This window comes from Fusarium oxysporum, chromosome X (genome assembly GCF_013085055.1).
Source record: "Fusarium oxysporum Fo47 chromosome X, complete sequence".
Classification (NCBI taxonomy): domain Eukaryota; kingdom Fungi; phylum Ascomycota; class Sordariomycetes; order Hypocreales; family Nectriaceae; genus Fusarium; species Fusarium oxysporum.
Genome location: NC_072849.1, coordinates 2,593,111 through 2,611,844, shown reverse-complemented (window position 1 = coordinate 2,611,844; position 18,734 = coordinate 2,593,111). Strand labels below are relative to the sequence as shown.

General features: G+C 46.8%; 9 protein-coding genes across 9 annotated transcripts; 3 read left to right on the top strand and 6 right to left on the bottom strand.

Annotated features, from left to right (window-relative positions):
- Positions 1 to 7: 7 nt before the first annotated feature.
- On the bottom strand, positions 8 to 925 carry FOBCDRAFT_145322 (uncharacterized protein; the record flags this gene model as incomplete). The annotated part of the gene is made up of 1 exon (XM_031191997.2): positions 8 to 925. The coding sequence occupies one exon, from the start codon at positions 923 to 925 to the stop codon at positions 8 to 10; it is 918 nt and encodes a 305-aa protein (XP_031033228.2).
- Positions 926 to 1,670: 745 nt separating this feature from the next.
- FOBCDRAFT_265111 (uncharacterized protein) lies at positions 1,671 to 2,597 on the top strand (the record flags this gene model as incomplete). The annotated part of the gene is made up of 1 exon (XM_031191996.2): positions 1,671 to 2,597. The coding sequence occupies one exon, from the start codon at positions 1,671 to 1,673 to the stop codon at positions 2,595 to 2,597; it is 927 nt and encodes a 308-aa protein (XP_031033227.2).
- FOBCDRAFT_323964 (uncharacterized protein) lies at positions 2,588 to 4,449 on the bottom strand. The gene is made up of 3 exons (XM_031191995.3): positions 4,053 to 4,449; positions 3,906 to 4,001; positions 2,588 to 3,858 (listed from the first exon to the last, which is right to left on the bottom strand). Exons 1-3 carry the CDS (start codon positions 4,434 to 4,436, stop codon positions 2,797 to 2,799), a joined length of 1,542 nt encoding a protein of 513 aa, XP_031033226.2. The 5' UTR covers positions 4,437 to 4,449; the 3' UTR covers positions 2,588 to 2,796.
- A 922-nt stretch (positions 4,450 to 5,371) lies between these two features.
- FOBCDRAFT_233043 (myosin-crossreactive antigen) lies at positions 5,372 to 6,909 on the bottom strand. Its single transcript, XM_031191994.3, has one exon. The coding sequence runs from the start codon at positions 6,789 to 6,791 to the stop codon at positions 5,481 to 5,483; it is 1,311 nt and encodes a 436-aa protein (XP_031033225.3). The 5' UTR covers positions 6,792 to 6,909; the 3' UTR covers positions 5,372 to 5,480.
- Positions 6,910 to 7,760: 851 nt separating this feature from the next.
- FOBCDRAFT_169972 (uncharacterized protein) lies at positions 7,761 to 10,273 on the bottom strand (the record flags this gene model as incomplete). Its single annotated transcript, XM_059608451.1, has 8 exons — positions 7,761 to 8,214; positions 8,263 to 9,161; positions 9,211 to 9,527; positions 9,582 to 9,719; positions 9,776 to 9,841; positions 9,980 to 10,019; positions 10,080 to 10,122; positions 10,232 to 10,273. The coding sequence occupies 8 exons, from the start codon at positions 10,271 to 10,273 to the stop codon at positions 7,873 to 7,875; spliced, it is 1,887 nt and encodes a 628-aa protein (XP_059466080.1). The 3' UTR covers positions 7,761 to 7,872.
- Positions 10,274 to 10,444: 171 nt separating this feature from the next.
- Positions 10,445 to 12,028, top strand: FOBCDRAFT_169969 (chaperonin 10-like protein). Its single transcript, XM_031191990.3, has 7 exons — positions 10,445 to 10,631; positions 10,683 to 10,737; positions 10,792 to 10,938; positions 11,004 to 11,565; positions 11,617 to 11,645; positions 11,693 to 11,785; positions 11,848 to 12,028. Exons 1-7 carry the CDS (start codon positions 10,550 to 10,552, stop codon positions 11,942 to 11,944), a joined length of 1,065 nt encoding a protein of 354 aa, XP_031033221.2. The 5' UTR covers positions 10,445 to 10,549; the 3' UTR covers positions 11,945 to 12,028.
- Positions 12,029 to 13,559, bottom strand: FOBCDRAFT_233038 (globin-like protein). Its single transcript, XM_031191992.3, has one exon. It carries the CDS (start codon positions 13,358 to 13,360, stop codon positions 12,095 to 12,097), a length of 1,266 nt encoding a protein of 421 aa, XP_031033223.2. The 5' UTR covers positions 13,361 to 13,559; the 3' UTR covers positions 12,029 to 12,094.
- A 1,307-nt stretch (positions 13,560 to 14,866) lies between these two features.
- On the top strand, positions 14,867 to 16,180 carry FOBCDRAFT_169965 (uncharacterized protein). Its single transcript, XM_031191989.3, has one exon. It carries the CDS (start codon positions 14,984 to 14,986, stop codon positions 16,004 to 16,006), a length of 1,023 nt encoding a protein of 340 aa, XP_031033220.2. The 5' UTR covers positions 14,867 to 14,983; the 3' UTR covers positions 16,007 to 16,180.
- A 19-nt stretch (positions 16,181 to 16,199) lies between these two features.
- Positions 16,200 to 17,509, bottom strand: FOBCDRAFT_207884 (RTA1 like protein-domain-containing protein; the record flags this gene model as incomplete). The annotated part of the gene is made up of 6 exons (XM_031191988.3): positions 16,200 to 16,243; positions 16,338 to 16,483; positions 16,541 to 16,948; positions 16,998 to 17,058; positions 17,108 to 17,345; positions 17,453 to 17,509. The coding sequence occupies 6 exons, from the start codon at positions 17,507 to 17,509 to the stop codon at positions 16,200 to 16,202; spliced, it is 954 nt and encodes a 317-aa protein (XP_031033219.3).
- Positions 17,510 to 18,734: the final 1,225 nt, after the last annotated feature.

The window sequence follows — 18,734 nt, the reverse complement described above, 5'->3', positions numbered from 1 at the left end:
ACAATAATTAAATCTCCTCCTCCTTATTCACAATGGTCGCAGCACCTCCACCCTCCGCCTCAGCAACAATCTTTGTTCTCACCACCTTTCCACTCTGATCGGTATAGATGTTACAATAAGCACTGAGCCCATGATACGGTGCATATGTATACTGCAGCTCGTACTCCACCCCTTCGTCTCCGGTGATTGTCTTATTGTGGCCGGTAAACTTCATGTCTTTGCTGTAGAACCCAACTTCCTTGCGACGCCTCTCAACTCCGTTGTTGTTTAGGTAGATATCATACAGAAAGCCATCTTGTGTCAAGACGCGGTTCCTGTTTGTCGAGCCTGAAAAGTCGTTGACGGAGTAGAGAATATTGTTCTCGAGACGCGCAGTGAGATCTCTCTTCTCTAAAGCCTCAGCATCTTCGCCAGATCCATTGCCTCCACTGCTTCCGCCAACGGCATCGCCAACATCATCTACGATGTCCTTGACAGTATCACCGAGAGTGGCAATGATTGGGTTCAGGTCGATACTCTCAAGGACATCATCAACCATGCGCAGGATATTACCAAGACGGGCCTCAAGCTCGACCTTGGCCGTGACGTTGTAAATGCCGAGCTTCACACGATCAATACCGAGATCGACACCAGCGTTGAAATTGAGCAAATTGAGGACTTTTGCGTCTAGGTTGATCTTGGCAGTAATGTTCTGCACCTCGATAGAGATCTCGCCTACTGAGACATTGGCGTTGAGGTAGACGTCGGGTTCCTCGTTGAGAGGCGCAATACCGCTGTTGGTGTTTTCGGTCTCGTAGATAGCGGACTCATCGTCGCCTCGACGGTTCAGACGATAGCCATAGTAGCCGTCGCCTTTAGCTTTCGAAGTAGCAAAGCTTGCAAACGAGGCCAAAGCCAAAGCGCCAAACACTGAACAATGCTTCATTGTGAGGTTGAGTTTGCTGCCAGTGAAAAGAGAGTGAGAATGAGTGAGACAGCTGCGCAGGCTAAAATGAGATACCCTTCAGAAAGGGCACAAGGCGTAGAATAGAAAAAAGAAAAAATACAAGCGACCCTCCTTGACAGAGCATCCCAACCAAGCTTGTAATGCCAAAGATCCCTGCTAAAAAACAGTGATATATTGCTCAATCTAACTTGGTTGGACAGCCCAGATTCGACGGTAAGCGAACTTGAAACAGCAGCAACCCCGGTAGGAAAGTTTCGGCCCCGATCTCCAGCCTCCGAGGTTTCATTGATGCAGGGGAAATCACAACGAGTGGAGCCATATTCGGCGTATTAGAAGCCTGAGAGGGCTGTATTTCCGACAGGCCCCTGTCACTGCGTCAATGCATGAACTCAATCTCGATCGATTACCCCCGTAAAGCATATCAGTAATTTCTTTCCAATTACGAAAATCCTGTTTTTTCATCACTTGTAGCTGGAAGGACGGATAACACCCGCAATATAACCATCCTAATAAGCTCATAGGGCCGAGCGCTCATGATGCGACGGGAGATTGCGCTGGTTCCAAGGGCCGTGTGACAAAGGTCCACTTTATGCCATGGGGTAAATTATCAAAGACCTGGCGGTGGACGATGAGTAAGAAATGTCTCGACATACCATAACTGTCCCGCCGTTAGAGCATCGAACATCATCACCTTCTTCCAAAGAGATTCCTACCAAACGTCAATATGCGTCTCTCCATTTTTCAGCCTCTGGTCCTGGCTCACCTTTTCAGTCTGGGCATTGCCCAAACACCTGATTCAACAGATCCAGCTACGACTGCAGAGAGCATTGCAATCCCCCCAACAGCCTCACCGTCTGGGAGTGATGATGCCAGTAGCGACAGCACAACCCAACCAACAGCTGCACCGGGAGGAGGAGGCGGCTCAAGCAACTCCTCACTTGGTCCTCCCGATGTTCATCTCAAAGTCCCAGAACTCTCTGTCGGCCGCATTGAGCTAGACGTCGACAACCTACATGCAGATATCAACCTCAACGCGGATATCGCGAAGCTTGTCCAGATCAATGCAGGTATCCAAGTTGGCATCGACAAAGTCAACATCACGATCGCAGATGTAGAGGCCGAACTTGAGCTCGTTGTCCGTTTGGGCAACTTAGTCGAGATTGTTAACCGTACTCTGGCTTCCCTCGATTTGAACCCGGCTCTCATCAATTTGCTCGACTCGGTCGGCGACATCGTCGAAGGCGTTATCGGCGCTGTAGATGGTCTACTTGGATCTATCACCCAGGGCGACACGAAACTCAATTTCCTCATTGACAACCTTGGAAACATTGTACAAGAAGTCACAAAAACGGGCAGCGATGTTGTTAGCTCGATTATCGGAAACTACAAGCAAAACATGACTTTCACTGGCGATGAGAAGACTCTGAACAACGGTCTTACGCAAAGGACCTATGAGTATAAGGAGCTTAGTGCTCTTGTTAACATTGTCTTTAACAAGGCTGGCCAGATTGTTCAGGCCATGGTTGTCAAGGGTGGCGGTAGTGGTTCTGGAGACGACGATGATGATGAGCCTAGTGGCAGTGCAACCGCGTCGCAAACAGCAACAGCCACATCTGCTCCCAGTCAAGCTACAACGGCATCGTCTGCTTAATGAAGCACTGCGCGGGATCACGCTTATCCACCACATCAATAAAAGTATATCTTCTCAGAAATCGTGTTAAATTGTAGCCATTATTGACCAATGCAATTTCAAGACGGCCTTTGAAAGCCATGGACATAATCTGATTTGCATAGCCAGTTCAGGCTAGACCAGGTGTACTGGCTTGGACCAAGCTGACATCTCCCTTAGATCATTCATACATCCTCACATAAGGAATATGAACTGCCTGATACTGAGACGTGTGTGGACCAAAATGACACTTCCAGTAGGTCCGATACTGGTTGGATGTCTTCGTCAGACCATCCTTCTTTTCCGTCTTGCTGGTCATCTTGGTACACGGCATGTCAATATCAATGGTGCTCCATCGCTGGTAAGCCACGGTGCCATACTCCATCTTCCAGCGACCATTCGTCAGGGTGAAGTCCTTCAACTGAGAGTCTGTTGCCCGAATGAGCCAGAAGTAGACCTTGACTGCCTCAGCCAACTCTTTCTTGATGTTATCCTGGATCGAGATGAGGCCATTGCGCACGTAATAGCCACTTTGGTCACCGTTATCAAACTCCGCCTGATTGACCTTCTCCCAGTCAATTGCCAACATACTAGTGATCAGTTCATGAAGAGCTTTGGAATCCGCCAGATATTCAGTGGCAAACGACTTCAGGGGGGCAAGCTCATTGGCGACCTTCTTAGAAGTAGTTGACATCCCATTAACGACAGGCATAAACTTGAAGACATCCTTGGCGACTTTGATCTCGTTGTTCCGAATCCTGCTGATCATTTCATTGGCTGGAGGGATATAAGCCCAGTTTGACCTGAGCTTGTTGACATCGCCCAACAAGTTGATTGCCTTGGTGTTGAAGCTGAATATCTGCCTAGCTGTACTAAGCTTGTCGGACAAAGTGATAACGGTCTGAACATTTGTCATGAACCTTTTCACATTCGGGCGATCATTCCCGCAATAGTTCAGCCAATTACAGATTGAGTCATAATAGCCGCTAAGGGTCGGCTCAACCTCATTAAAGGCTCCTTTGACCTCGTCTGTAGCAGTCATGACGTAGCCAGTAGACTTTGTGATCAGGTCGAGGTTGTCTCTCCATCGGTTGAGTATGGGGATGATGGGGCCAAGGAGAAGTTTATACGAGGCGGTGAGGTAGTTACTAAAGACGGCATAAATTTGTTCGGAGTTACAAACACCTGTGACACGACAGGGATGGATCACAGCGATCATGGCACGAAAGGTTCCGCGGGCCATCTGATAAATGTCAGTCAAGCTATGTGAGGAACAGAACGGAGGCGTACATCAGCCCCTAGGGCGACTTTCCAGCCAGTCGCCTTGAGTTTGTTCAAGGTGGCATCACGACTTTGTGAGTACTTGAGACCTGCATCCGTCAAACACTAGACTCAGTCAGCGCAAAAGCATTCGAAAGCAACGCATTCCAGCAATACCTTTTCCAGGGTCCCGGCCTGATCGAGATAGTAGTTATTCGCCAAGTCAAAGTTACCAGCCGAGGAAGACGCGAACTTGCCCTCAGAGTTTAGAGTGCGCAGTTTAGTGAAGCAATTGCAAATAGGATCCCGGGCCTTGAGGAATTTGTTGCCAAGCGTTGTGCCGAGGGCTTTGCGGATTTGATCGCAGACGTTGACCTTGATGTAGTTGAACTGAATGGAACGAACTTTCTTTGTTGTGACGATCTTGAAGCCGTTTGGTACAGTGATAGTTGTTTTACAGCCATTATTGGCGCTGCCAGTACAGATATCGGTTAAGCTGCTTTGCGCTGAAACCACATCACCCAGCAGCACCAGCGGAGCCAAAATAAGTGAGAATTTCATCGCTGAGTGGACTTTGCGGGAATGTAGCACAGTCTCAATCTCACTGTCTGCGGTGAGCACCCTGTAAATAAGTGAAAGTGCCTCGTTGGCAATTCGAGACCTTTCTCAAGTCTGGTCACCGCCAGCCCATGAAGCTGAACCCAGTGGCGCACGTAGCGTCTCCACCATAATCGATAGTCTCGAGATGGTATTCAGCCCTTGGAAGCGGAAGTCGCTCAAATGAGGATTCATTAAGCGATGCGAGCTGCCAGAGATTAGATGGCGTCAAACCTAAAAGTCTAGCTAGGCCCCATGCGACAGCCTCTTGACATTTTGCATGACTTTCTCGTGCTCATGACCTTGTACGATAAAAATGATACCGTTTGGTCGTGAAAGAAGTCTTGGCAAGGTAAAATGCCAAGACGGCTGGTGGTCTACACAGGGTCCAGACCGTAACTACCATGACAAACTGACTTCTTTTCAGCTGCCTCTCCTCTTAGTACATACCAAAGTTCCAAACCCGCAGCTTCCAGCGTGTGACGCGAGTACACATCGAAGTGGAAACAATCAATAAGCTTAAAAATAAACTCAAGGAATTGGCGGGATTGGCATGCCTCTATCTCACAGTCCCCTGAATTAGGGTAAGCCTTGTGCTTTATGGCTGAACCCTGTTTATTGAACGTCGTAGCAGGCAAAGCGCAATTCCTAGACTGTAGTCCTATTACTTTACTTTACCATCGCAACTAATCAAACAAGACAGTCACAGATGGTATTATCCATGTTTGATTACTGAGTTGGAATTGTTTCTGCGTCTAGAATGAAAGAGAGATCATAGGACCTCCAATACATCCCTTGCATAACAACCAGCCGGATACTGGAGGTTCGTTCTTAATCCATAGTTGTATTAGGCAATGAGGCGCTTTTAGGCTGGGATTCATCTCCGTTACTTCACGGAGGTTGAATTAAAACGCTATACGATCTCAAGATATTTTACCGCGAGACCATATTTTAATAACGAGAATATTTGACTCTATAGATACATATGCTCTAAGCGACAATAATTAACTAAATAAGATGATACTCATGCATCAACTGGCCAATCTGTGATCCTTCCAACTTGTTGACTAGAAACCTTCGAATACGCTCTGGCAGCCACGTCGCCAATTCCTTGCCATCTCGTAACTGACACATTGCATCAAGCAAAACTCTCACATCATAAGTCGAACCAAATACCTCTGGAACACCACGGTCCACCCCAGTAAGCTTATATACCGACTCCATAGCCGTACGAACGGAATATTCTGTAGTGAAAATAGTATCGCGTGTCGTCTCTGAAAATTGCCCAAGGAAGGCAAAGTTCTCTGCTCCGGCTGGAACAATGTCGGGACGATCCCCTGCTTTTCGTGGCATGAAGAAAGATGTGACATATGGCATCATTACTGGAACGCATTTGGCGCCTTCAGCCGCAAGAACAGGGATGTCGTTCTCTGGGACTCCCATGTGATATAGCCACTCCTGGGTGATCTCCTCGCCAGTGCAATCTTGCATAGGCTTCTTAACGTAGTCGCCGTTCTTCTCGACAAGAAGGCCGTAGACCCAAACAACAATCTGATCCTTGGGCTGGTTCTTGAAGTGAGGCTGACGATTGACCGTCCAGCTCATGATCCAGCTAGAATCCCGGACTGTGACGATACCTCCAGTTACGACTCTTCCGCTGAATGGGTCTCGCTTGCAGATCTTCTGGATATACTCGGGAACACGTTTGTCTAAAGTCGTGACAGTTGCTGACATCCACTTTGTCGCAGGGATGTTGTCACAGAAAATCTCTGGGCGGCCGAAAGAGGGGTCTTTGGCTGCGATGCGACGCCACAAGTCCCAGGCGGGAGCTGGACCATCATGTAGTTTAGCTGGGGTATGTTGATCGCCCAAGCCAGAGTTCTCCGTCAACGAACCAATAGTCATAAAGACGAGGTCGTTTACTCCGAGAGACTGACCACCCTTCTCTCCATCTCTGATCCAGTGAATGAAAGTTGCAGTCTTCTTATTCTCCCCAATGTTGAAGTCGACATCTTGAACCTCGGTGCAGTACTGAAATACAACACCCTGATCCTCGAGCCACTTATGCAATGGCAGCACAAGAGACTCATACTGGTTGTACTTGGTGAATTTGAGGGTCGAAAAGTCAGGCATGCCTTTGATATGGTTGACAAAGCGATGGAGGTACAGCTTCATCTCCAAAGCAGAGTGCCAGGTCTGAAAAGCAAACATGGTCTGCCAGTAGAGCCAAAAGTTGCTCTTGAAGAAGTCTTCGTTGAAGACTTCGTCAATGCGCTTATTCTCTACTTCAGCTCTAGTAGCAAGGAAAAGCCTCGTCATCTCTGACTGGGCCTTTTCGGTCAGAGTAAACAGCTTCCCAGTCTCTGCATCTTGACCTTGATTGATCGTAGCGCGCTGGAGCGAGAAGTTCGGATCTCTCTTGTTGAGCCAATAAAACTCATCAAGAACACTAGCTCCCTCCTCCTCAATCGAGGGAACAGAACGGAAGAGATCCCAAAGGCACTCGAAGTGAGATTCCATCTCGCGGCCACCGCGGATGACGAAGCCTTTCTCGGGTTCTTTGATGCCGTCCAAGGCACCGCCTGGGATCTTCAGTTCTTCAAGGATGGTGATGTTCTTTCCTGGCATTTGAGCATCGCGCACAAGGAATGCGGCGGTTGACAGACCAGCGAGGCCAGAGCCGACAATCCATGCCCTTTTGGACTCAATACCTTCAGGCTTGAGTGGTCGCGCAAAGGCTTCATAGTTGCCTTTGCTGTAATACATAGCGAATAGCGAATTGATGTTTAAGATATTGGAATATAGTGGAATTTATGTGTGATGATTATATCAAGAATAACTTCGCCAACCACGGCCAACTCCTTTAATTTATCCTCATTTCCAGTTTGCGTGACGCAAGCAAACTCTTTCTCACGATATGATCTGATTGTTGAGAAGTCCGTTGGTGATTTGTTAATGCCCGAGGTTTTGGTAGTCCAACCCGAACATCACATGTAATTTGCTTCTGACAGTGGGCCGACTTGATGCTTTCCAAAAGATCGTGACTACGTCACAGTAGATGGCGCTACAAGATAAGCTAAGCGAATTGTCATAATCGGATTAACGGCAATAATTATCATCGCCTTTGGACTTTGCATGCCATTTCGTAAATCACGAGGCTTGTCGAAAATTTTTGACCTTGCGCTAGCTCTATTGTTGCGTGATTTTGACAGGTGATGGATATGGGCGGGCTTATCATTAGCGTTGTTATGGGTCACGACACATTCCGTTCTGGTAAACTAATCGGAACTGTTAAATGCCGTTTCCCGATACCATTATTCAACGGTGCCGGTACTAGCAGTTTTCCCATTCACTATTGTCACCTACGAGATACAAAAATAGCCATTCTTGCAACGGGAGACTAGGTTACATTGAAATCAAAGGGAACAAGTGATGCAGGGTAATTGTCCTGCAACAGGTCGTTCCCATACATGAGACTGTCTTCCCAATTGAAGTGACTCAACGCTTGATCGTCTTCGTCATCCGCTAGAGGATGCAAGAAGTCTGTTGTGACATGTATACTGACGTAAGGGAGGCCCTCTGTGGATAGGTCAGAAGGATCAGTGGATAGTCTGGTATTATAAATGATCGGATCGAGAAGTTCCCATATCATAGACGGTGGAAAATTAATCGTGGTATCAGCAGCACCGGCTTCAGGTGACTTTCCAATGACAAGTGATTGGAGTCGTTGGAGGCCTTGCAGCTGGGGATTACGGTTAGTAACTACCGGGTTCGTAGTGGAGGAACATACTTTGTGTGACATGCATGGCCAAGTCTTCGACAGGCGTTGTAGCAATCTCTGTCCCTTGGCTAAATTCTGGCTGGCTTTGCTAGCAACCTTGGCATTCTTGACAAATTGGTAGAGCCATGGAATTGTCGATGTTGCTGCAACAGCTAACCCGATGAGGGGATTGGATATCTCGATGTTCAAATCTTCAAATATTCCAACAAGCCAGAATACCCATCCAGAGTGGAAGAGAGCTTGATCTACGACCTGTTGTAAGAACAACCTGGACTGGCTCATACCTTTATTGCGGCGTAAGGCCACCAAGTGAATGAAAGGGTGGTTCAATAAGGCGAGAGACGCATGCAATACTAAATGCGTGGTCAACCATGGATTCCAATACTCGCGGTATGCTTGTATCTCTTCTGAAGTTCTTTTAAAAGGGAATAGACTCCTCATCAGGTGTCTCTGGTTGAACTGAGCCTCGTACTCAAAAAGAGCAAGATTGAGCTTGGAGTACGTAGACTCTGGCAGCCAGGGTATCTGAACCTCTCCACGTCTGATTTCATGGAGATGACAGGCAACTTGACTCCAGACTGCTATCATTCTCCCCGCGTGCGTGTTGATTCCTAGGTCATCAGATGAACCAACAGCATTATCGAAGTCCGGTGCATTGAAATCGTTCGCATCTAGTGGAATTGGTGGCGGAGGCTCAACACTGGGAGGATATTTCCGAGTCTGGTCATGTGTTGGGGCCCGTGGCATGTGAGGGAAAAAGACGGCCTCAATCATGTAAATGCTCCAATAACATCTGTTCTCTTCTGCTGATTCCTGGTTGGGGACTGAGTTGCTTTTCCACAGATTACGGATACTCTCCAGCCGTGTCGCTGTGCCAATGGACATCCATGCCCTGGGCAAATCACTCCCTGTAGAACCATTAGTAAGATCCATCGAAGGAAACCACATTGCGCTTCCCTGCAATATCTCTCAGTGCCATCATGCATAGAGCTTGAACAATCTCAACCTGGTGTTTTCCTTCAGCAGCAAGTCGCTGTATGGTAGTAGCTGCCGAGCGGCTGTAATAGCTAGATGCCTCTGCGTGTTTGTTCCGGAAGTATTCATGAGTAGTGAACTCAAGCATAAGAGCTAGGAAGCTATCAAGAAAGTATTGAGGAGCATTATTGAGTTTCCTTCCCAGGGTGGCGAGGTCAAACAATGGAAGAGGTTGAAGATGCACTGTCTGACTATAGACTTGTAGAAAGTGAGTAAATACGTCTTGTGGCAGGTCAGATCTGAGATCAGAATTAGTCAAGCGTATGGTACATGAGTAACAATAAGATTCGTACTGGGCTTCTGAGAAAGAGACAGTTTGTCGCTCATTCGGAACAGCCTGCTCAGTTAGGAAAGGGTTCCCATCCGAGCTTGTCGTTGAAGGAAGGGGCTGCGAAGGTACAGAAGCCTGAGCTTCTTTATTCGTCCGCGAACTAACAGGTGACTCATTATTATTTATAGATATGTCGCTACGGGGTTTTTGACTTACCTAAGTAATTCAGATAAGGACGCTATTTGCGATTCAAGGACCTGGACCCTGTCTTTGGTGGATTTCCTACAACTTCGGTTAGGCAAAAAATATGAAAGTGAATTATGGAAGCGTCTGACTTCTGAGCTTTTTGGGCTTTGGTGGTGCTATCCTGCGACGAGCTTCCCCTTGCTGCATACTTGCACGGAAGTTGAAGTCGCTCACAAAATGAGCAAATCGGTCGCTCCCCAGTGCACTTTGACTTCTTGCGACTGCATTTATATGTCAGCTGACCAATCTCTCCTCACAATAACTCTGAACTTACCGACATGGCTCACAAGCCCGACGGCTTCGGCAAATCTGGGCACCTGATGTCATTAAGGTATGAGTTGTTGATTGTGTCATAGTTAAGAGCGCAGAAAGAAAGTTCCGCGGAGTTTGAAGAGCCGAAATAGCACGTGAACGGTGGAGACTTACTGAGTTTGCGCCAATTATACTCGTAATCTCTTCGGTTTCCATATTTAGTGAGAGACAGTTCCGCTCACATGATTGTTGAAAAGCGTTGCTGATTGGATATAAATTGTTAAGAGACTTCCTAGGAGATCTGAAAGTTCCGGCCTCAGCAGAAACAATTATCGGCATGAGTAGAACAATGGGCATACTTAAGTTGGGCCTAAAAACCACTTGATACTTAAAGGCATTTATTACTGTCACTTTCTTCGTCGCGTGATAAACAAACAACTGCTCTTCAAAAACAAATCGTCATCACCTATAATCTCCCTCAATTCTACGAAGATGGCAATCTCAGAAGTGATGAAGGCTGTGGTTTTTAATGGCCCATATAAGATCTCTGTGCAAGACAGACCAATTCCTCAGAGTATGGATGCTGTAATAGGCTTCATTGTCACACTTAACTAACTGCTACAAGTCCAGAATTCTCAGGACATTATTGTGAAGGTCAACATGACTGCTTTGTGTGGATCGTGTGTACCATCTGACAATAACGTCTTGTAAGCAGAGGGCTGACAAGACATCAGAGAGCTACACTTGTACCGAGGCGTTGAACCAACAGAACCGGATTTTATCATGGGTCACGAATTTACAGGTACTGTTGTTGCTTTGGGCACTGAAGTCAAGACCGTGAAGATTGGAGACAAAGTCGTCTCCCCCTTTACCGCTTCTTGGTGAGATTCTGCATTTATCTTTTTATGTCGAGAGCCTTTCATATGCAAATACTAACATTACACAGTGGCGAATGCTACTACTGTCAGAATGGTGGCTCAGCACGATGTGTCAAGAGCCAAGCCCTTGGTTCTCCCAATCTCGATGGAGCTCAAGCAGAATATGTCCGTGTACCGTTCGCAGACGGGACTGTGATCAAGGCCCCTGAGGGAATCCACGACCAGGCCCTTATTCTAATGGCTGATATCTTCCCCACTGGTTATTTCGGTGTCCAGAGCGGAGTTGAGATGATGCCGAAGCTAGATCTGCAAGATTCGACTATCGTGGTGATTGGCTGTGGTCCCGTTGGACTATGCGCCATTGTTGCTGCGGCAGTGCTGAAGCCAAAGCATCTATTTGCTGTGGATAGTGTTCAGAACAGACTTGATCAGGCTGCGAAGCTTGGTGCCGAGCCTCTCAACTTCATGGAGAGCAGGGACAAAATGATTGAACAGGTAAAGTCAGTTACTGATGGCAGAGGCGCTGATATAGTGGTGGAAGTAGTCGGGCTCTCGCCAGCCCTTCGAACTGCATTTGACCTCGTTCGGTCGTTCGGTGCTATCAGCAGCATTGGTGTCCATAACGCAGAGGTATGTGTCATGATACTTTGCACAGCTATGGATTCTACTAACATGCAACAGATCCCTTGGTCAGGCAGTGACGCGTACAAGTGAGGTCCAACTTCTTGTTACATTAAATGAAGCTAATTGAGTTTAGTAAAAATGTTCGTCTGCAAATGGGACGGTGCCCAGTAAGAAGTATCTTTTCTGAGGCAATGGAAGTTCTCAAGAAAGAACAGGATTCTCTCAGGTATGCATACTCTTGAGTCAATGATATGCTCAAAGAGCCTGGCTTGAACTGACTGAGTACAGCTTCCTATTCGACAACATTCTTCCTCTATCAGAGGCAGTTCGAGGCTACGACCTGTTCAACGAGTCCAAGGTCCAGAAGATCGTTTTCCAAGTCTGATGTTTATATGGCCTCAGACCCTATTACTGCCTGTTGTTTTCAAGACTCTTTGGGAAGATACATTAGAGAGGAAAAGTCTAAATGGTCAATTGTCTAATTCTACATTCTAGTTTGTTGTTGCCTGGTCTGATTGCTCAGTCATATGTCCCCTCACTCCTGGTTGATACTGCCAGTTCCAAAGAGCTCCATGTTGATTTGCTCGTGCGCAACCCCTAAACTTTGTAGCTTATCTCTTGTTGCTACCATCCAAGAAGCAGGTCCACAAATAAAAAATTGAGATCCCTTGTTTTCCAATTCTTCCTTCTTTGCTTGATACACAACATCGAGGTCTAATCGTCCCTCGAAATCATAGTCTTCGCCCTTCTTATCGTTTTGGGCCACGTTCTTGAGCCAGATAAGAGTCTCGACGTTCTCGTGGCCCGCCGATACACTGCGAACATGTGTTCGGAAAGCCATGTGCTGCGATGTTCTAGCTGCGTGGAGCCAGAGGATAGGTCTGTTTGCCATCTTCGATTGAGGCGAGCTGAGAACTGACTCGAGCATGGACATCAAGGGTGTAACACCAACGCCCGCCGATATTAGAATGAGAGGTGCATTTGCCTTTGTATCATCTTCGATGTCAAGCCAGAATTCGCCACGAGGATATGTCATCTCAATCTCCTCTCCAACCTGATAGTGGTTATGTAGGAGATTGGAGACGGTGCCGGGCAAAGGTTCGTCTTTTCCTTCCAGAGTGAAACTCTCCTTCTTGATACTGACTCGGTAGTAGTCACTGTGAGGTGCCTGACTCATGCTGTACTGACGACATTGGAAGATGCCACCGAGCTCAGGTACATTGATTCGGAGGCTGACATACTGACCAGGACGGAACGGGGGCAGGGGTGTCTTGCCGTCAGATGGAGCCAGATAAAAACTTGTGATGAGATCTGCTTCCTTCTCACGCTTGGCAATCTTGAACTTCCTCCAGCCATCCCACTCGCCGGCCTCTTGATACAATTGCTTCTCGCGGTTGATGAAGATATTGGCTAGTTGACCGTAGGCAGCCGTCCACGCATCAGCGATGTCATCCGTGAGGGCATCGCCTAGTACTTCTCCAATGGCTTTGATAAGCTGCTCGCCAACAAGAGCATATTGATCTTCCGTAACCTTCAGACTGACATGTCTCTGGGCAATACGTTCGATTGTAGATGCTAAAAATTCGGGCTTGTCGATATAGGTGGCATACGCGAGCACAGCACCAGCCAGAGCTTTGGCTTGAGCGCCATCGTGTTGATGGCTGAGGTTGAAGATGTTGCGGAGATCGGGGTAGGTGCCAATCAAGTTCTTGTAGAACAAGGATGTGATGGTCTCTCCATGAATCTTGAGTACAGGGGCTGTTGACTTGACAATGTCAACTTGGGAAGTTGTTAACGACATGACGGATAGTTGGTATTAAAGAAGAATGAATTAATCTCTGACTGTGTGATGCAGAAGAATGTCGAGAAACGCTGGCATGTCTTGTTAATATATATAGCGGATCAACGACACATTTTCCATTGTTCATGCTTGTAAAACCTGACTTTGTCATCCTTGACCCCATAGGTAGATGCCAGGATGAAGCATGCGTTCTAAAAATTCCTTTTTTATAGTGGGACGTTGTGAGATTTCCGCGGATTTGCTTCAAAAGAGGCCATTAATACAATGATCTAACAAATCAGAGTCAAGTGAATCATGACGCCTGAGATTGAACTTTCCCGAAGGGGACTAGACTCCGATCATCCTCAGTGCGTTGAACCGGAGTCGTCGGACAATTTGTCGGCTGAACTCGGTTTTCAGGGATCACGTGTGGCGCTCCTCTGTCGCGTCAGATGCGAACCTGTCCGGGAACTTTCGGGAAACAGCACCGAACAGGACCGAGTGGGATGAGGGTTACCCTACATACTTGCTTTAATATGTCATTAAACGCGTCTGATCGCATCCGGCCTTGTAGAAATGTCTATTCTAAACTGGGAATCTGTGATAAAAACCTGCTCTGAGTTAATAGAAATTTTAGTGGTAGTGTCAAGATATACATGATAATAAAATAGACTGCTTAGTGTTGATTGAATTGTTAAATACCTTTGCAGGTCACAGATATTTAAAACTGCAAAATATGAGAAAGGTAAATACAGCAGCAATATAAGCACTAAAGAAGATTTACAGGATAGTATTATAGTATATGGAAAAGGAGAGATAGATAATGGCAAATTGTTATATATCTTCAATACCTACTATCGGGAATTGAACCATGGTGTTAAGGTAAACAGGACTTGACAAGCCCGATTACATTTTCAAGGCTAATTGTCACGTGAGAGAATTATGTAGATTATGCATATTTCCTAATAAAGAACCCAGAAATAATACCAAGGTTGTGACGACCCGAGATTCCTGAGTATATTGCAGGCTGGCCATAAGTATAAACGTATCTAAGTAGTGTTTAAACCGGCACGCGTATGTCAAATGGCTATATACAGAGATAATATAATTTCCACTTACTTTTGCATAATTGCGACTTATGCCCAACCTGGTCAATAGCCAGTTTTAGGAAACTGTTACATAGAAGCTGAATGCTTATCAAACATGTTATTCAGCGCTTTGCAGCTTCCCAACTAGATCAAGAGCGAGAATTAATTCACTCAGACCGCTGTAATTGCTCCGTACCAACATTTCTCAACCAAGAGCAAGTGGCGAAACCCCAGCTGACAAAGTCAAATCGCCATTATTCAGCATTGCTTATCTGGCTTAGTCACTAGTCATTCAGCCATCCAACCGTTGGAGATATCACAGAGACCCAATTAGACATGTTGGATTGAGCCAGGAGCCAATCTCGGCTATAATGCATGCTTCGTTTGGTGTTCTGCAACATATAGACAAGTGAACGACTGTCGCCGCTTAAAGACCAGGGGGTTCATCAAATCCATATAGCTTGCAGCCTTTCCATTGAATCGTTTCATTGCCGCTAGACAACAGTAACAACAACTGAACCACCTTGGTAACCTTCTCTTCTCAACAAGTAGCAACATGCTGGTTCACTCTGTTCTAAGCCTGATCGCCTTCCCAGCCGTCGCTCTGGGCTCTTCTTTCACTGCAAAGACAATTGGGCAACTTCCTCTTGGCACATGGTTGGAGAATGTTGCTGTGCGCTCTAATGGCGACCTCCTGGTAACGGAACTCTGGCCCTCGGCGACTGTCTATACTGTCGTCAACCCAGCAGACTGCAAGTCTGGTCTTGAAGAGCTGGTCACGTTCCCCTCTATCACCGGACTTCTTGGTATCGCCGAGGTACCCAAGAGCCCTGGAAAGCCTGAGACCTTCATTGCTGTTGGCAGTGAAGCGACTGCTCTTAGCCACTTAACGCCAGGAACCTTTGAAGCTTGGGCTATCGAGTTTCCTAATCGACGACACCAGCCCAAGGTGAAGGTCAGAAAGATCAGCGACATGACCAAGAAGAGCGCTTTTCTCAACGGCGTTGCCGCTATCCCGGGCAGGTCAGATGCTGTCCTAGTATCCGACTCTGTCGCTGGGTTCGTCGGGCGCCTGGATCTATCTACGGGTGTCTTTGACGATTCGGCATTTGTGTTCCCCGAGATGGCCCCTATATCAGCTGATGCTTTCGGAATCAATGGTATCAAGGTCCGCGACAGCTACCTGTACTTCACGAATTCCAACGCTGTCAAGATATACCGCATTGCAATCACACCAGCTGGGTACCCGAAAAAGGGAGCCAAGCCTCAACTCGTCGCAGATCTTTCGAGCGGTGTTGGGTTCTTCGATGACTTCGAGTTTGACACGAATGGTAATATCTATGCCGCTACCAATTTTGACAATTCGATCGTCTTTGTTGATGTGAAGACTGGGAAATGGAGAACTGTCGTCGGGGGTATTCACGAGATGACAGTTGCGGGTTCGACTGCTGCAGCATTTAGTTATGGGAAGAAGGGGGAGAAGACCTTGTATGTTTCCACATCGGGTGCACTTGCAAAGCCTGTCGATGGAACCAAGACAGAGGGTGCCAAGGTTGTTGCTGTGAAGATTCGCTCGTAGAGATTACTGAACCCTTCTACTTGAAGAGGTAAAGAACGATTGGAACAGTGGTATTAAGACAGACTGAGGAGCGGGAAGTGCCAGAACCTATTCGTTATACATCTGTTATAGCAAACAGAGTTTTCCAAAGCCGAAAATTCCCAAGGGCTTATGAGGAAAGGCACAAGTCTGGACAAATATCATTATTATATCACTAAATACTACTGTCATATAATCCATCGCCCTTGTATGCTGCTCCTGAACCCAGATAAGCCACCAAAAACACATAAACACTGCTAGACTTGGCACTCGGGCCCATGCTCGCTTTGGTAACCCTAGTGCTCTGACTCACTGACAGGATCAGCAAGCTTAGATCGATAAGCCATCTCGTCAGTGGCTTCAGTGCCAGTAGCGATAGAGTAGTAAACCTTCGCTGGCCGGTTGAAGACAAAGCCAGGATGGGCAATAAAGAGGCAAAAGACTGCCACAACAATCAACCTGGAAACGGCGGTGAGTATCAGAATAGCCGATGACAAGTGGAAAGACTAGACTTACACTCCTTCCAAAGCAATGAATAAGTCCTCATGCTTGATCAGCTCCCCTTGGTAACCCTCTTTGAGTTCATCGGCCCGGAAGACACAACGAGCCAAAGTAGCCAGGACTGCAATGGCGAGGAAGGCAAAGAACAGCTTGTCTCTCGACCCGAGATTTCGGGACTTCTTCGATCGTAGGTATCGAAACATGTAGTCACCGAACAAGAGGCTAAATGCAACCAACATAATGACTTGCAGAATCAGTCCTGCCATGGCGACATCAACCCCGACCTGGCTAGCACCGGATGAGGACGCCGAGAGACCTCCTCCAGTACCTTGCAAGATCAACGAGATAATATCCATAGGTACAAATACCCAGGCAAAGTATTTGGTGGGAAATCGAGCAAGGCTTGGTCCATAATGCTCAATACTGGACAAAGGTCAGTTAATTATCGATACCCGCACAGTGATAAGCATACCTTTGGCCAAGGGTGACATAGATTGCGGCACAATAGAAAACAGGAGCTTGCGTGATAGCAACTGCAATGTGTTAGTACGCCTTTCGTCATCGACAATTTGAAGGACTTACTGATTTGGGTAATAAATGCACCAAAACTCCACGGATTGACCCAGAGCAGAATACGTGCTACATAGCCCGTTACTTCATGTGTGCAGCTTAGGATCATGCACCACATGAACCAGGGTGTTTTACATTTGAAGCCCAAGTAGGCATGCGCGAAAGTCGCGAAGGTGAATAAAGCGGCAAAAGTAATATTGGCAGGAAGAGAAGGTCGGTAGCCATAAACGCTCATCTCGATAGGGCAAAGCTAATAGGATCGTTAGTAAAGAACGGTAGCCAATGCCAAAGCTTGTATGGCTTGGCTCAGAGGTAGGTACCAGCTATGGACTGGATCTAATGTGGGAAGATACGTACTTCCAAGGTACAGTTGGCCTTGGGCCCAAATATGACGAAGTTCCCCGTCTCGTTCATTGTGATAGAAGCTAGCTTCAAGGTTGGAAGAGAGAAATAGGAAAAGGATATTGGTCGGAACCAGAAGTCAGATGAAAAAGATTACTATGGACTCTGTCCCTATCGCTTCGAGAAAGAATTTATCAGGATCTCACATCCGTTCTTATACTACTAAAACTGATCTACAAAACACTGCCACTTTCGCATTCGCATGAGATCCTCGCTGAGACCCCGACTTCACAGCCGTGTAACTGTTTCAAAGGAATAAGCTCATCCTTAGCCTCCACCCAAAGGTTATGAAACAAGGAAGGGCAAAGGAACAAATCCCTGTGACTTCAGTTAAGGTTATGCACCTAAATTAAAGCTGAGTTTGGGCGCATTGATATGCACGGGTAATCATATCCAATCTATCCAAACGTGGCTGCGTGATAAAATGAAAACAGTCGTGGATTTGCAGTATTGAAGGATCGACGTACAAGGATCGACATCCCAGCTCCCATCTGTCACGGCACAGCTGGATATGGAAAACGGTAAGCGTTGCGGAGCGGCCAATCTACTCCGACGGTACGTGACACTAGTCAGAAAAGGTGTCGTGGCTACCTTGCGTTGACCCAGCCTCCTGGACATATTCTGCCTTGACCGGGAACAATAATGGAGTTTCTGGATACATGGATGGTATTTAGAGTACCGAAATGCCAAGACTTAGAGTAATGATACTCCCCGGGACTTCAAATAGACCGAAAAGTATCGGTTCGCCTCTGGTGTCAAAGCATTCAGGCTATTATACTCAGAAATCCCCTCCAAAGCTCATTCTGAATCGGCGTGAACTGCTGTTTGATAGATATTGTTCTTGCATTGCATACCACCTGAAGACTGCTATGACTTTTCTCAGTGAAACATGATTAGCAGTCTCTAATGGCTTGATGGCTTGGTTTCTTTTTGGATAGTGAATCAGATCTGCGGAAGCTTTTGTTGGCTAAAGCCCAGTATGACGGAATTTGCCGTGTTTTCAGCAGCATGAATTTGAAATCATTATGAATCCAGTCTGGCGGATCATCAGACTTGCTACAGGCATATCAGTGTCCAATAATATAGACCTATACCCGGAATAACCATTCAACAGTTGCATCGACCAATAATATTAATATCTGACCAAGGTGATCCGCAACTGCACCCTAACAAACAAGATACGCGGCGGCCGCTTAGGCGGCTACTGGGCCTAATAGTCAACCTTACATCTGACAGG